At 36.2% G+C, this 17927-nt stretch overlaps 1 protein-coding gene across 1 annotated transcript; it reads right to left on the bottom strand.

Annotated features, from left to right (window-relative positions):
- Nucleotides 1-812: 812 nt before the first annotated feature.
- On the bottom strand, nucleotides 813-17133 carry LOC307170337 (uncharacterized protein). Its single transcript, XM_079891435.1, has 10 exons — nucleotides 16861-17133; nucleotides 16262-16486; nucleotides 5792-5945; nucleotides 3500-3572; nucleotides 2958-3339; nucleotides 2644-2739; nucleotides 1981-2299; nucleotides 1564-1745; nucleotides 1259-1428; nucleotides 813-939 (listed from the first exon to the last, which is right to left on the bottom strand). The coding sequence occupies exons 1-7, from the start codon at nucleotides 17031-17033 to the stop codon at nucleotides 2242-2244; spliced, it is 1161 nt and encodes a 386-aa protein (XP_079747561.1). The 5' UTR covers nucleotides 17034-17133; the 3' UTR covers nucleotides 813-939; nucleotides 1259-1428; nucleotides 1564-1745; nucleotides 1981-2241.
- Nucleotides 17134-17927: the final 794 nt, after the last annotated feature.

The raw sequence follows: 17927 nt of genomic DNA, 5'->3' as shown, positions 1-17927 counted from the left end.
ATCCCAGCTGAACATCTCTGGTGTGACTTTAAATGTAGACCTTGAGCCAAAAACTCATCACCAAACACCAATGACTTGTACATTCACTATATGGACAAACGTATTGGAACACCCCCTTCTGTAGAACAGAAAAAGGCACTTCCAAAACGGTGGCAACAAAGATGGAAACATAATTCATGTATTTAAAAATTGATTTCCATCTCTGTTGCAACAGTTTTGGAAGTGTCTGAATGACTGTACCCATATATACAAGTCACTGGTGTTTGGTGATGAGTTTTTGGCTCAAGGTCTGCATTTAAAGTCACACCAGAGGTTTTCAGCTAGGATTAGGAGTTGGACCAGTCAAGTTCTTCCACACTGACTCAATCAATCATTTCTTTTTTAACCTTGCCTTATATACACAGAAGCATTGCCATGTTAGAATAGAAAAGGGTCCTGTCCAAACTGTTGCTATAAAATTAGAAGCACACAATTTCCTAGAATATCATTATATACTTTAATATTAAGATTTGCACTCATGGATATTACTAAAGAAGTCATACCTGTTCATTGTAAGGGGATGACCCAATACTTTTGGCAAAATTAGCTTTAAATGTTATATTCATGTATTTATAGTACATAAACACCAATTCAAACATTGCAATATAAATATATATTTTTCCACCATTGTCATGTACCACTATGATGGAGCCAAAAACAATTTAGAAAATAACGTCTTGCGTTGAAAACTGTGTGAAATACTAAACTTACTTTCAGCGTCCTGAAGATAGTCTTGCCAGAAAGCCAGGGTCTGGCACTCTGCTTGAAATGCAATGGAAGAGATTCTCCACATCATTAGCGGTTAAGGCCTTTTCAGCCTTCAAAAAAAGGCACTTTGACTGAACAGGATAGTTTTGGAGAGCATCTAGGACACCCAGAGACGTTAAGCCATCTCTGAACCTAATAAAAAGGAAACACGCTGTAATGTGTAGTTTATGTGATTTGAAACATGTAGCACTAGTATTTTTCTTTTTTAATTAGATAAGGTTCCACAATGAATTATTATGTCCACCTATACTGGTGCACTATAACATGGAAGTTAAGGTCAATCATTAAATTTTCTTATACTGTTGACACACTTTGTTAGCAACTCCAAAACTTTTTTTTGTACATGCTTTCCTTTTCTATCTCTTGTATTTCTGCCATTTTACAGCCATAAAACTATATTTAATTTTTCTGACAAAGTACAATTACATTATGTTTTCAGATATAAACATACCTTTCAAATGGTGCACGGGTCCGCTGAAGGACATACCAATGAGCCAGATCCAAAGCAGTCTCCTGTTTGTTTTCCAATGTTATGCGAACATTGTGACCAGCAAGACTGATTAAGCTAGCTGCCTGTGCAACTGCATCTTGTAGTTGTGAATCAGTCTGGGCCTGTACGATCTAAAAATATATACAAAAACACATTGTTTAGAATGAAGATATACAACTATTAGCTGTAACTTCAATGTTAATGAGTGCATGCAAAAAGAATAATTTATATCAAAATACAATATAATTAAAGTAAAATATGCCTACCGACTGCAACTGTGACCTTGTTTCTTCATCGGTAATATCTTCAGTTTTGACCTTTACATTGTCAGGGCCCTTTTGAAGACACTCATACATAAGTTCAGACAGGAAACATGGACTCTGCCCCCCATGGGCAATTGACATTGCCATGATCTGGCCAGCATAGAAGTATGCATTGTCTTTCATCGCTATTATCAAATGAAATGAAAACATCATGTCACAATGCCACCTATCTGTGTGAGGCTGTAAAACCTTTTTTTTTATCAAGGAGTGAACTTTTAAATGTCCTTTCTCAAATAAGCATTGTAAGTACAACATTTGAAGATTCTTCCATTTCCTACTAAATCATTTCAGGTACAACATATTTAGGAATCCAAAAGAAATCCTTTACTTGACATCAATATGAATTTATAAGTAGTGTACCTTTGGAGTTGCATGTGAGGACTTTAGCATTAGATGGTCCTTCAAAGATGCCAATTTTGTCCTTGATTTCATGTAGACAGAGTCAGAAAAACTCCCGAGTAGGTCCTCCATTGTCCACAGAACCCTCAGATGTTCCATAGTCATCAGTAAACTTAACATCCACCTTCTTCTCGGGTGAAAAATTGGATCTGCCCATTGCTCTGGATGTTCCATCCCACACATTTTTTCTTATGATATTGAAGTGTACAATGCTGTCATTATTTACTCTAGTCTAGAACCAATCTGCTCCATTATTCTCTCTAAAGTCATCCTTGAATCACTGAAACAATAATAAACAATAAAACAATACAACAATGTCAATGGTAACTCGCCCATAATGTAACATACAAAAAATTATATATTTTTATTTTATATATTTTATACACTTTTACACCATGATTTAAACAAAAATGTATTAAATGAAAACAATATTATAAATATTGTTGAAACAATAACCACAGAAAAGATTTGATATGAGATAAAGAAAAAAACAATATTGTGCACACATAAATATATTTCTGAACCATTTAGGTGGTAGCCTGTTTATTGCTACGAGTCTAGAAAATTAAGCTATTGCTATGATGCATTAGAATTAAACATTTCTACATAATATCTTCTACTGACCTCTCATTTGTGCTGGACTCTAAGGACCTTGAAATGACTTCCTGGAGATCAGCGTCATCAGAGAGGTATTCTTCCTCAAATAGGTCAAGGTATGTACTAAAAAATTTAATATATCAGTATTTTATAATGGACAATGCAGTACACATATGATGTTAACAGAAATAGCTGCATTACTACAGGACAAATAACTTCCTAGATGTAATAATAACATTTTCTACTGCTGAGTGACTATTCTAACACAAAATTGTACTGTAAACAAGGCCTATTGACATTAAACCCTGACCATGACAATCCTGTATAAAAAGAACATGTACCTGTAGGTTGTGCTGGGTGCATTGGTTTGGGTGGGACTATGGGATGCCCCAGAGGTGTTGCTAGCAGAGAAGCATGGTGTGTGTCCAGTGCCACTGATAGTAGGACCAATCGAAAAGCTGTGGGTGTAGCCACTAGAGATGGCAGATGTTCCACTAGACAAGGTAGGAGTCTCATCAATAGTAATGGCAGCAGCAACAGAAGACATGGTGAGGTTGTCAGCTGAGATGGGTGGTGCATTGGTGCAAATATCTTCAGTGTCAATACACCAAATAACTTCATCTCCACCAGAGATGGAAAGGGTATTACTGGAGAGACACTGGACCTCAACAGTGGAGATGGCTGAAACAACTTCTTTGGAAATGTCAGGCACACTACCAGTGACTGTATAAACAAAGAAAAATAGTTGGTTAATTTTTTATTAGGATTTTACTTATATGAGAGTGTAAGCAACAGAACACATTTATGTCTTCAACATTACATTATGTAGTAGATTTAAAAGCTTTTTAAAAAAATGTATATGGATGTAAATAAAAGTATTTACCACATTTGTCAGGATCCGATGTTTCTTTGAAATCATTCTTGTTTGTGTTGCTACTGTCTTCATCAGAACATGACTGTCAATTGAAGCAAATAAATACATTTATAATAATAATTTTAGTAAATGTATGCTTCCAATACACTATGCTAACAACAAAACAAACATTTGTTTTAATTGTCACAACATACTAGTACCAAAGTAAAATACAGTATTGCCATTGTCACCTGTTATATACAGTACTGTGCAAAAGTCAAATACAGTACTTTCATTCACCCCCCAAAAATATATTTAATCTTAATGTCTTGCTTTTGTGAGTCTATAGGGAAAATCATTTTATATAGGAAGTATTGTTTACATTTCTTTTGACATTAATTGTAATAATCCATTGTGATTTTTGTATGCACAAGGAGTCTAACAACATCCGGTGCACCACAAAGAGATGTGATCTCACATCACCAAGTCCATGTGCGATTGGAGAAAAAGAAGAAACCAGAAGACTAAATCCAGAAGAACTGTGGCAACATCTCCAATATGCTTGAAGAAAGATCGGTAACACTTTAGAATACTGTATCTTACTTACTGCATAACTAATAAGTAATTATTGAAGAACTAATAGGTAATTATTCATTAACTACTTCTTCACTACTGTTAACTACTAAGGAATTTGTGTTAACTAATCAGTATGTAATATATTTTTATGATTGTGTTAAGTAACAGTTAGTTAATCAATAAATAATGAATTCTGTCATAACTCTTGAAGAACTACTACTAATTATCTACTTATTAAAAATAACTAAGAAGTAACTACTAATGAACAGTCATACAAAACTAACCTCAGATTAGTTTTTATATTTTAAAAACAGTACTGTGTGTGTCTGTTTTCCTCAGCATAGAATGCCATTGAGTAAATTCATGTTTGAGGCAATGACTGAGGGAAACTGAAAATATAGGGAACTTATTAGTAATTCATAAATAATTATCAAATAATTCTGCAGGAATTACTTATAACCTGAAACAGTATTCTAAAGTGAACATATAAGGAAATTAATTGGTAATTAACAAATAATTATTAGATAATTCTTCAGGAATTACTTGGAACCTGGAACAGTATTCTAAAGTGAGAATATAGGGAACTCATTAGTAATTAATACAGAATTACCACATACTTCTGACTCAAATCAAACTTACTGTAAAAAACACATTATTAACGGTATTATCTAAACCTTTGTAAAATAGATAAGTTATCATACATTATGATACATTTTGCTAATTAAATAAAAAGTTTGCTTATTTGCAGATCAATATATAGCCTAGTAAATGTCTGCCCTTATCTTTCTTATTAGTGCTGAAGAATGACTAAAACTGGCTAGAAAATAAAATAAAAAACATTGATCAGTGCTTTTTACTTTTCAAGTAATTACCTTATACTTTTACTAAGGTAATTTTGAAAATGAATAGGCCAATAGTTTATCATTTTACTGGAGTAATATTTTATTGGGTTATCTGTACTTTTACTCAAGTACTTGATTTGTGTACTTCATCCACCACTCCACTGCTAAAATAAAACGGTTTATTGTAACCACTGTGTATGACTGTTCATTAGTAGTTACTTCTTAGTTATTTTTCTTGCACATTAGTTCTTCAAGAGTTATGACATAATTCATTAGTTATTGATTAACTAACTGAAACTTAACACAATCATACAATTCTATTCCATACTAATTAGTTAACACATCTTCCTTAGTAGTTAACAGTAGTGACTTAAGTGTTAATAAATAATTATCTATTAGTTCCTCAATAATTCCTTATTAGTTATGCAGTACGTAAAATTTTGGATGCTTGCAAAAATAATGAATAGATGAAATTTAACAATTAACTACTATTAACTACTATTAACTAAATCATATGAAAGTTTGTGTTTCAACAGCTTTTGTCCTTGGTACACTTGCAAGTAGTTTTGCAGGTGAGTTTCTTCAAGCATCTTCAAGGTGTTGTCACAGTTCTTCTGGATTTAGTCTGTCTCAGTTCATTCATGTAATCACAGATGCACTTGATGATGGTGAGTTCAGATCTCTGTGTGGTACAGACTAACTGTTGTCCTTGTGCAAACAAAAATCGAATTGGATTATTACACTTTGAAATATGAATTGATATTTCCTATATACACACCACAGCAAAATATATTAATAACTGGCTTATAGCAATTTTTGGAGGCTGAAAATACTAGGGTGCCTAAGAATTTTGACAATACTGTAATAGAAAAATAAATAAAAAAAATTATTCTGCACTACTTACAGATTCTTTCTCTTCACTTAAAATGACCTTGTCAGGCCTGACATAAATGGACTTCTGATGAAAAAATTTTTTCAGAAGGTCTCCACCTAAAGTCTGTTTAGAAGTCAGGGATGGCTCGACTAATTTGTTGTGGCACGGCATCAAGATTTGTAATCTGACGAAATAAAAAGCACACTGTATATGAAACTTATTTTGAAGCTAGAAGACCACACAACAGTACATGGAAAGGTATGGTTTCAATACACCATTTGTCTACTGTGGGATTCCAAATTTATTAAAATGTTTAATTTAGGTTTACATTGAATTTAGCATGTTAAGGTTAGGTATAAATTATTATTAGCAGAGTTTTCTAGCAAAAGACTCCGGTCAGTCCTGTTTTACTGAAATTCTTAATGGCTCTCGGATTTTGTGTTTTAACAAGAGAGTCCTGCCAGTCCTGTACTCGGGTCTCAGATTTGAATAGATATGCTGAGTGGTAGATATGCTATGCTAGGGTGGGCAGCACTCTCAGTCTAGAACCGGTTCCTAAACCTGTCTTTTTGGTTTCTGCCCCTAAATGTATATAAACTGTAAGAGAACATTTTACTTATTCAGACTTGGTGACTGCAGCTACCGACAGCTCGTGTTTTCAATAAACAATCCTGCTGAAGAAACAACCAAGTCTCCTGGTCTTCGATTCTGAGTTTACAACAATTTGGTGCCGTGAACCCGGATGGAGAAAAAGGAAACTCAACGAACTTCAAGCTCAAAGACCTGAATCCACATTGAAACAGCAAGCTCAACAAAAGATCTGCTTTCCAGAATGCATCTTTTGGAATCCAGAGCGAAACTTCCAGCTAAACAAAGATTACCAGACTGAATCTTTCCAGCTTCCTCCAGATTGAAAGTTCAAGCTCAAAGATCTCAAAGCCTGACTGAGTTCCAGACTGAATCTTCCTTTACAACCAAGGGTTGGTGAGTTTCACTCCATTCAAAGAACCGCTACAGACCAGTATATGTGTTTATCCTCTGCGCCGTTCAGAGAAGAGTTAACTGACAACTGCAGGGTTTTGTTAACTAAGTTATCCTCTAAACAAGTTTTTTAGAGATGAAAGATATCCTCTGCCAGTCAGCGAAGATTAACATTACAGGTTAATATTGTTTATCCTCTTCTTTGCCAGGGAAGTGTTTCATCCTCTTGCTAGAGAAGGTTTTATCCTTTATAAAGTTAGGGAAGAGTTAGCATCAAGTGCTAATAGTTGGTATCCTTTGCTTTAGGCAGAGAAGAATTAGCTTTACGTGCTAGTTATTTTGGTTGATCCTCTGTTTTTGTAGGCAGGGAAAATTTAGAGTAAATTGCTAATATTTTGGTTTATCCTCTGTTTTTCTGTAGGCAGGGAGGTTAAGTGTGAAGTGTTGGTCATTTGGAGAGTTAACAATAGTTAAGCTGTGTTAACAAGTGTATCCTCTGTTGATCAGGGGAGTTTTTAGTGTTTGTTTGTGTGGTAACAGAAATTCACAAAATGTATAGGAAAAATGCCAGACTGATCCCCACTACTGAAAAAGGTGGTCGTGCGACTCCATTGTGGTCAGAAAGCGAATTTAAAACATTGTTTCATTCAATCATTCAAGCATCCACAAAAACAATGTGAAGGGCATTATTTGTTGTCACAGAGAATTTGTTTTAGCAATAACTACAGAACAGTCTAAACGCAATTTAGAGCTAGAGAAACAGATCAATGAGCTACGTGCTAGAATATCTTCGTTGACTAAGAAATTGAGCCGCAGCAAAGCTATAGAAAAAACTGATGTAGAAGTTAGTCAGCCGGATAACATTTATCCTGACTTAAAAGCTTTCTTTGAAACAGATGTAGCCATCCAATCAGTAACTGATAAGCCAGTAGATTCAGTGAAGGTGTGTGGGGCAAGGAGAAGGTCTCAGGGAATTGAGGGAACTGAAAGTGTTCCTCTCAACTCTTCTGTTGTCCAAATACAAACTGTTACCAAAGCGCTAGGACCCAAAGATATCGAGAGACTATCCCAGAGTTTACCCTCAGCACGCACAGAATTTTCTGAATTTAGAAGAGCATTGATCAGTAAAATGCGTCTTTACGACATGTCGTTGCCAGAAGTTACACAGCTGATGTCACAAATTCTAACTGAATCTGAATTCAACAGTTTTGAGTCTGCTGTTACTTCCGAACTGCAACATGCCAGTAAAGGCGATTTGAGAGAAGGTGTTTTGAAAATCCTAAAGAATCTTTTAGGACCCAAAATAGATTGGTCGAAGGTTACTAGATGTGTACAAAAGAAAGGAGAGACTATAAGTGAATACACTGAAAGATTTTGTCAGGCAGCTGCAATTTTCAGTGGAATAGTGGAGGATTCTGAAAGTGTACTAGATGATAGAGGAGCTCTAATCCGTATTTGGGCAGATGGTCTTATAGCTGAGTACAGGTCAGCCTTGCCATTCCTACATGTTACGTGGGCTAACGGAACTCTCAGAAGTAACCCAGACAGGTTAGCTACATGGGAAAGAGATGCTGATGTTAAAACCCAAGTGAGAATAGCAGCAGCTACGTTTAACCCAACGAAACAAGACAATAGATGGACAAAAAAAGAAAGTACATGCCACTACTGAAAAAATTCTTTATCAAAATTTATAAGGAAAGACAAGTACTTTGTTTAGGCTTGGCTTGTAGGGAATTCCAAACCTGCGTATATTCAAACTCACATAACTATAGAACCCATTCTAAATGCGCATTGTAACGTTTTCGCACACTCTTTGGTTTGGGTTTTTTTATGCTGGGGTGCCAGACAGGTTTTCTGTCATTAATTTAGTTCAGTACAAAAACGTACAAAGGTCTTGTGCTGTCTGTTTAAAGAATTGCAATGCAATAATACCCCCCCAAAAAAACACTCTTAAATAGACCACTACTGCATTCAATATGACAAACAACTAGAATTCATTCAAATATGTATTTTATTAAATGTCAACACAGTTTTAAGTGTAGGAAAAAGAAAAACAGAAATTAATACACAAATTGTTCCCCACAAAGGCTACAAAAAAATAAACAAAATAAGCTCAAGTCACAAGATCAGCAGTAATTCCAACAGTTTAGTTCATGTAGTTCAATAGTTCACATAGTCATATAAATACATTTCCCCGATCAAAGAAAACAGTCAAAAAGTCAAAAGTCAAAAGTCAAGTCACTTGAAAACAGTCATCCAGAACTGGCCTAGTAGTGTACTCACGACTCCGTTTTCCTTTAATAGTCTGGTCCACGTTTTTCTGAAACTTCCCAGACGTGAGTATACAGGCTGGAGGCTCCCAATCCGTCAATTCCGCCCAGATTTTCGAACTGCTCACTCGTACTGTTAGCCCTGCAGCGTCTCAACGACCATCTACCTAGTCACACCATAACGAGGATACAATGCTTTCCTTTTAATGATCCAGAGAGCGGTTGATTAGAACGCAGACGAAACACTTTAGCCACGGATAAAACAATGAATCGCGGGAGTCTTCGAGCGGAGCTCTGCGAGTGACACTCACTGCATTGCTTCCGGCAGCCACCTCAACTTCCTTGAGCAGCGCACGTCATCCAGATAAAGGTAACTGGCCTGTCCCCAAAACGTCACCATCTTCGTCGCTATCTTATGACGACCACACATTCATATACTATATACATTGTTTTGATTTTTATGGATAATGAACTCGGATTATTTTACAAATGAAAGATGACTGATAATCTGGGATGAATGAACATTTAATTGCTTATTATATGACTACATCGTCACAGCATGTGAACGCCATCAGCGTTTCTCACAGGTTCGCGTTTAAAGTCTGTGTAGAGGGAATGGTGTCGTCTTAGCGGCCCCTAATTTAATAACAAATGATCGTTGCGACGGAAGAAAATCAATCAAAACTAACTTTAGATGGAAAATAACTTAACTCTGCTATAAAGCCAAAACAGTCTCTGTTACCTTAAATTATACGCTTATCTCTGTAAAGCTGCTTTGAAACAATCTACATTGTTAAAAGCGCTATATAAATGAAGATGACTTGACTTGACTACTGTGGAAAATTAGGTCATTGGGAGAAAGAGTGTAGGAAGAAGTTGCAAGATAATAAAAGAAATAGAATGCATAATTCTGCTCCTTCTCAGCCTGCCTACAACCCTGACGTAGTTCCGCAAGTGTCCACTGAAACTTTAGGACAGCTCGCTCAGGCTCTTCTAAGAGCACAAAAAGAACAGGAAAAAAACTAATTGTTGGGGCTGTGAGTAGCTACCTTTCCCCTGTAATCCATCATAATGACAAAAGAATTTTTGTGAAAGGTAGCATAAAAGAGAAAGAGATTGATTTTTTGCTTGATACAGGTGCAGAGATTACAATAATTCCTACAAAATTGGCTAAAGGTTTAGACATCCCGTACAAGAAAACCAAACTTTCTTTAACAGGCGTAATAGGTGAAGATTCTGTTTTGTATGAAACCCCGCCCATAGAGGTACAATTTGGCCCAAAAACTCTGACTACAAAAGTGCTATGTGCTCCATTGAATACAGGTGCAATTTTAGGCATGGATCTTCTGAGACAAGTACATCTAACTTTAGACATGTCCTCAGAATCTGCTAGCATTAAAATTTCCTCAGCACACGTTTCTACCAATAATGCAATCCCTCCAGAGTATGTTTTCTTACTGAATCATCCAATTTGGGCTAATGACAAGGATGATTGTGGTTTATTGACAGGTGTAGAACCAGTCAAACTGACAGGAACTCCACCCCCGGTTACCAAACAGTATCCGATCAGTAAGGAATCCATACAGGGAATCAAACCTATTGTAGAAAAGTTGCTGACGCAAGGAGTGCTAGTTAAAACCAACAGTCCCTGTAACTCACCCATATGGCCAATCAAGAAATTCAATGGGACATGGAGACTCACCATAGACTACAGAGTAGCCAATAAAAACATTGATAAAATCACCCCGCTAGTGGCAGATCCATCTACAATGTGTAATGGCTTACCATTAGATTGTAAGATTTTTTCAGTAATTGATATGTCTAATGGATTATTTTCTGTACCATTGCACTCTGACAGCCAGCCATGGTTAGCTTTCACAGTTGACCATGAACAATATCAGTGGACCTGATTGGCTCAGGGATTTCAAAACTCCCCGACCATATACCATCAGGCTGTCAGACGTGATTTGTGTGACCCAGAATGTCCAGTAAAACAGTCCACTATGATCCAATATGTCGATGATATTTTGATTGCCTCAACAGATCACGAGGTACATCAAACTGAATTGGCAGCATTGTTGGACTATTTGCATAAAAAAGGACACAAATGCAGCTTTCACAAAGCTCAAATTGCTAAAAAGCAAGTCACATTTCTGGGTCAAACAATTGGTGCAGGAAATAGATCCATTACACAGGATCGAACGGCTTCAGTTAACCTGTTAAGCCTCACCAGTGCGTCGGCGCACTGAAGCGTTTTTTTTAATATATAGCTCAAAGTTACTATCAGATTTAATGTTATACTTCGACAAACTATACATCATTAAAAAGATATAAGACTCAAGTTTCAGTATTTGACCACTATTGTATTCTGAGAAACTTATAGCGACAGTTATTTCTTAATTTGTGTCAGGAGTTATGAAATGAAAAAATGAGTTCAAAAATGTGCAGATTTGGAGAAATATTGATATATTCTCATAGATTCACATCATATTTCTATAGACAGGAATAATATTTATTGAATTTATACCCAAATGCGTCGATGTAATCATTATGAGCGATTGGATACTCTGATACTGTGTTTTCAATTCATACCAATAGCCTGAGGGCGCTATTATGCACAATAATAGTCCATATATAGAACATGAAGAAGAGCCATGATCATGTGACATTCCAGGACGTCACTGATACACACAAAGCTACAGAGTTCGCGCTGTAAAATGCAGATACAGATGTTTTGAAGATAATAAACATGATTGCAATGATATTTGAGTTACCTGTGTTTTTCAAGACATGCCAGGTATTTTCATAATAATAGATTATATTTATAATGTAATGCTAATCTATATAGACTATCATTGTGCAGAACAGTATACAATAGTATATTTTCTGTCTGATTTTTTTTATCTGAAGCCAAATTAGATCACAGAAGATTATTTAAAATACTCCACTTGCGTTTTAAAGTAAGTTTGGAGCACAAACATGGTTTTAATCTCATAAATTGTCGTGTATTGATGGTGTGCTAAGCTAACATGCTAGCTAGCCCTAGGTGCACCTGCAACCTAGAAGTTATATTTTTATGTTTTTTTTAATGCTTACTGAAAGTTTCTTTATTCAAGAATGTTCTTTATTCTTTATTTAAAATGTGAGGTGAACTTTGAGAAAAGAATTTAGGGATTGAAACCCTATGAATAGCCTGTGAATAGCCAGTCGTTAGTAACTATAATGCAGACAAAAGAAATGCATATTTCGAGCCATAACCAGTCTGGAGAGGTGTGAATGTGTGCAGGGGGAGACTGAGACTGAATGGGGCTCGTTTGCACCACAAAACAATAGAGACAATAAGACTGAATGGATGACTTAGAAGATGACTAAACATCAGCAGCATCTTAGCATCAAATCAAAATAAAGTCAACTGACATGGTCTTGAAAAACATTTAACTAAATACAGAGTTTTGGACTTATTATCTTCAGATTTTAAACATAAAATGTTTAGACATGTGGCTTTAGCTGTAGTGCATTTCTAGATTGCTACAGTGCCAACTTCAATTTTATTTTCATGAGGATGTTTCATTAAAATTAATTTCTAATAACTTTACAAAACTTTGAAGCTATTTATAACAATTTTTGTCATTATGACAATAATTAATTCTACATTTACAATAAACTGCCAGGTGTCAGCTTCCAAATGAGACCATACTTGTGCTTTTAGTACAAAGGGTTCATGAACTGTATCTGTTTCAGTTTGGGTATGTCATTTCTGGGGATTTTTGAAAAGTGGGGTTGCAGCTTAACAGGTTAAAGCCATACCTCTGCCTACTACCATTAAAACACTCCGCTCATTTTTAGGAACAGCAGGTAACTGTAGACCGTGGATTGAAGAATATGCCTCGATTGCTCAGCCTCTCTATGACTTGTTGAAAGGCCATGGTAAAGATTCAGATATTGTTTGTATGGAAGAACTTCACCTCAAAGCATTCAATGATTTGAAGAGAGCACTATGTCAAGCACCAGCATTAGGAATTGCCCAATCTGATAGACCCTTTGTGCTTTATGTCCATGAACACTTGGGCTTTATGACTGCATGTCTAATGCAAGATCATGGGGGCAGTTTACGTCCAATTCATTACTATTCTGGTAAACTTGACATAGTAGCTCAAGGTATGGGCCCATGTCTTAGAGCAGTACAGGCAGTTCATCTAGCGCTTCCGGCTTCATCAGTAATGGTGTTAGGTCAGACGGTAAATGTAAAATGCCCTCATGCAGTATCCACACTAATGAATCAAGCAAAAGTCACTTCTGTCACTTCCTCTCGTTGGGGAAATTGGTTAACTACTCTCACAGCCCCGAACATTGTTTTACAGCGTGCACCAGTAACGAACCCCTCAACATGTATGATGTCTGCAATGACTGAAGTTGTGTTAGAGGATGAAGGCGAAATGACTCATGATTGTGTTACGCTTACATACGCAGCGACAAGTGAAATAGCAGAAACTCCCATAGAGAATGCAGAATTTGAGTTGTTTGTTGATGGTTCAGCTCAAGTAATTGAAGGGAACAGACGAGCAGGTTATGCAGTAACGTCCACCACTGAGGTGGTAGCTTCAGGTCGTCTTCCAGATCATTTTTCAGCTCAGGCTGCAGAACTGGTAGCTTTAACTAGAGCATGCACACAAGCTTCAGGATCAGTTACAAATATCTACACAGATTCCAGGTATGCTTTTGGGGTTACTCATGATTTTGGTGTCATTTGGCAAAGCAGACTGTTTCTAACTTCTGCTGGATCCCCCATTAAGCATGCTGAATTAGTGAAAGATCTTATGTTTGCCATGAAACTTCCAAAGAAATTAGCGGTGATCAAAGTGAAAGCACATCTCACAACTAACACTACAGAAGCTAAAGGTAATGCTCTTGCAGATGTAGCAGCTAAACAGGCTTGTTCCTATGTAACAGTACAAGTGTGTTCAGGTAGTACAGCACAGAAGACAATTCTGCCTCCTGAATCTATCGATTTGTACAAAGATGTTCCTCTATATGACGCATGGACATGGTTAGACAAAGGAGCCACCGTTGATTCATCTGGCTGCTGGACGAAAGGGGGGAAGTATGTTGCTCCCGATTCACTGCTGCCATATTTGGCTCAACAAATACACAGTTTGGGTCACAGTGGTCCAGCAATGATGAATCACAGGTTCTCAAATCAATGGTGGAATCCAAAATTCAGAAATGTAGCCACAGAAACAGCCAAAAGGTGTGTTACATGTCAGAAAAATAATGATGTACCAGCAGCCATTACACCAGCAGCACATACCCCAGCTCCACCAGGACGATTTCGTCATTTGCAAGTTGATTACATATCGTTGCTTCGTTGTAAGGGAAAAACTGATGTTTTGGTAGTAATAGACAAGTTCTCAAGATGGATAGAAACTTATCCAACAGGGCGTGCTACAGCTGCACATACTGCTACATGTCTTGTCACTGATTTCATTCCCAGATGGGGATTACCAGATTGCATTGACTCAGATCAGGGTACGCACTTCACAGGACAGGTAGTTAAAGAAGTGTCTAAAATGTTGAAGATTAAGTGGAATCTTCACTGCCCCTACAGGCCACAAGCATCAGGACAGGTTGAAAGGGCAAACAGAACAATCAAAACCAGGCTAAGCAAAATGCATCAGGAAGGAGTGTCATGGGTTGAAGCACTGCCAGCTGTACTGTGTAGTATGAGAGCATCACCTAACAGATCAGTAGGACTGAGCCCTCATGAGATTATTACAGGACGCCCAATGCAGATGCCAGGTGTGATTGATCTTAGAAATGCTGATGTTCACATTGCCTCAGATGCCCTGATCGCTTACTGTGAAAACCTCACAAAGGCAGTACAGAGTGCCAAAGAGAGAGTTGAGTCTTGTTGGCAGACTCCACCAGAAGGTGGACACACAATCGTCCCAGGTCAATGGGTCATGATAAAGTCATTCAAAAACAAACCATTAGAGCCTAAGTGGCAAGGACCATATCAAGTTATGTTGATTACAGCAGCTGCAGTATTGTGTCAGGGAAGGAAAACCTGGACTCATATTTCACACTGTAAAGTTGTTCCTCCACCTACAGGGATAGGATAGGACACATGGACCAGTGAGGAGCCCAGGGAAGAACCGAAAGCAACAGGCTTTCGGGGGCCAACCCTGCGGTGAAGATTCCCTTATAGGCCCTTCCCAAACACTAGTCCATCCTCACCTCACTGTTCCTTTTAGGTGTCTCATGAATTAAGAAATAGGGAATGAAGGAACCACAATTAGCAGATACAGAGTTGTACACAACCTAATTGCATGTTTTGTTTCTGTGTCAGCATGCAATTACAGATGAACAACACAGATCATGCTATGTGCCTGTAACTATCCCACGTTACAAGAATGAACTTGCTTTGTGCCTGTAACTTACACAAGTTACAAGATTGAACTTGCTATGTGCCTGTAACTTACACAAGTTACAATAATTAACTTTTTTAAGTGTCTAAATTTGTATTTTGCGAGAGTTTTTTTAAGACTCTCAAAGGGGCAAATGTGGGATTCCAAATTTATTAAAATGTTTAATCTAGGTTTACATTGAATTTAGCATGTTAAGGTTAGGTATAAATTATTATTAGCAGAGTTTTCTAGCAAAAGACTCTGGTCAGTCCTGTTTTACTGAAACTCTTAATGGCTCTCGGATTTTGTGTTTTAACAAGAGAGTCCTGCCAGTCCTGTACTCGGGTCTCAGCATTTGAATAGATATGCTGAGTGAATTAGGGTGGGCAGCACTCTCAGTCTAGAACCGGTTCCTAAACCTGTCTTTTTGGTTTCTGCCCCTAAATGTATATAAACTGTAAGAGAACATTTTACTTATTCAGATTTGGTGACTGCAGCTACCGACAGCTCTTGTTTTCAATAAACAATCCTGCTGAAGAAACAACCAAGTCTCCTGGTCTTCGATTCTGAGTTTACAACACTACACATACAAATTTTGATACTGTCAGTATATCAGTTGGTCAGTTAATTCAGTTAAATTCAGATAAATGAATATAAATTTAAAATAATTAGATATTTACAACCATAATGTATTGGCAAAATCCAATATTTTGTTAATTTTGTTACATCACAACAAGGGATATTTATCAAAGCACAAACACACCAAATTAAACTATCATATTACTAGTTTTACTGCAAAAATATAAAATAAGTAAAAAATGTGATTAAACACAGCTAACGTTTACCTGCATCCCTCCACAACTGGCTGGAAGGCTGCTGTTATAGCCTGCATAACTTTGTCAGCGTCCCAGTCACACCCAAATTCTAAGGCAGATTTTATATGTCCATTTTCAAAAAGCCAAGCTTTCTTGGCACGCCTTGGCACATGTGTAGATGTATGGTCTGGCAGGAGAATAACTTCTTTGGTGAAAGACTGAGCCACCGGACGTAAACTGCCTAGTGCCTGAAACCTTAACATTAAAAAAAATCAACATATTCAATTCAATTAAATATGTATGTACTTTATATTAAGTTATCTTTTCTGTTTATAAATTGGAAGCTGTGTTAAATGAATTTATTGTAAAATGTAGTTGATATTAAGAATTCTTTTTTTTTCTCTAGTTTATAGACAACATTTGTGCACAACCATATGTCATTACTACAGCAGTGCAAAAACCCAAAACTACTAATTCCAAAGTTTAACTACTTAAGCCTCATGAATGTATTTTAAATTTAAAGATTTACAATTGTCGACATCTGAAATCATACTTAACCCATTTCACCGATATTTCTGAATTTTGCTATAACAAAAACTCTTATCACCCACAATTCATTTTGTTCTTACCTCTTATGTCTAGGGCCCTTTCGAGTGAACGGGTGAAGATTGTAGATAGCTGTGGGTTGTCCCTGTGAGGTAGAAGGCATGTTTCTTTCTGTAATGTTTGCCTGATAAGCAGGAACTTCCTGGGCTGTGAAGTTCACCGCATTCGCTCTTCCGCGATGAAATAGCGAATACATTTCTTCATCAGTAGAACGATGTTGAGTACGGTTGCCAGTATTTTGGCCCGTACACGCATTCGCAAGGGTGTTAATTAGATGATCGTTACTTAAAATTGCTGCTACTCGCTCATTGTTCAAAATGTGTATAAAAAATAGTAGACGAATAACACAAGATGGCGCTGATCAGATTTTCATTCCATATATTCAGACATTCATTTTATATATTCAGACTTTCATTCTATATATATATTCAGACTTTCATTCTATATATATTCAGACTTTCATTCTATATATATATTCAGACTTTCATTCTATATATATTCAGACTTTCATTCTATATATATATATATATATATATATATATATATATATATATATATATATATATATATATATATATTCAGACTTTCATTCTATATTCAGACTTTCATTCCATATATTCAGACATTCGTTTTATATATTCAGACTTTCATTTTATATATTCAGACTTTCATTCTATATATTCAGACTTTCATTCTATATATATTCAGACCTTCATTCTATATATTCAGACATTCATTCTATATATATTCAGACTTTCATTTTATATATTCAGACATTCATTCAATATATATTCAGACTTTCATTCTATATATTCAGACTTTCATTCTATATATATATTCAGACATTCATTCTATCTATATATATATTCAGACTTTCATTCTATATATTCAGACTTCATATTATAAATATAATTATTTCCTGAACGGCTTGCCATAATATATATATATATATATATATATATATATATATATATATATATATATTAGGGGTTGCACGACTACTGATTTCTGCTAGTCGATTTCTTATCAAAACAATACTCGAGTTACTCGACTACTCGTGGTTCATGCTACTGTAACTTAAATGAAAAGA

Source organism: Squalius cephalus, assembly GCF_949319135.1.
Source record: "Squalius cephalus genome assembly, chromosome: 13".
Classification (NCBI taxonomy): domain Eukaryota; kingdom Metazoa; phylum Chordata; class Actinopteri; order Cypriniformes; family Leuciscidae; genus Squalius; species Squalius cephalus.
This window is presented reverse-complemented; position numbering and strand designations above follow the sequence as displayed.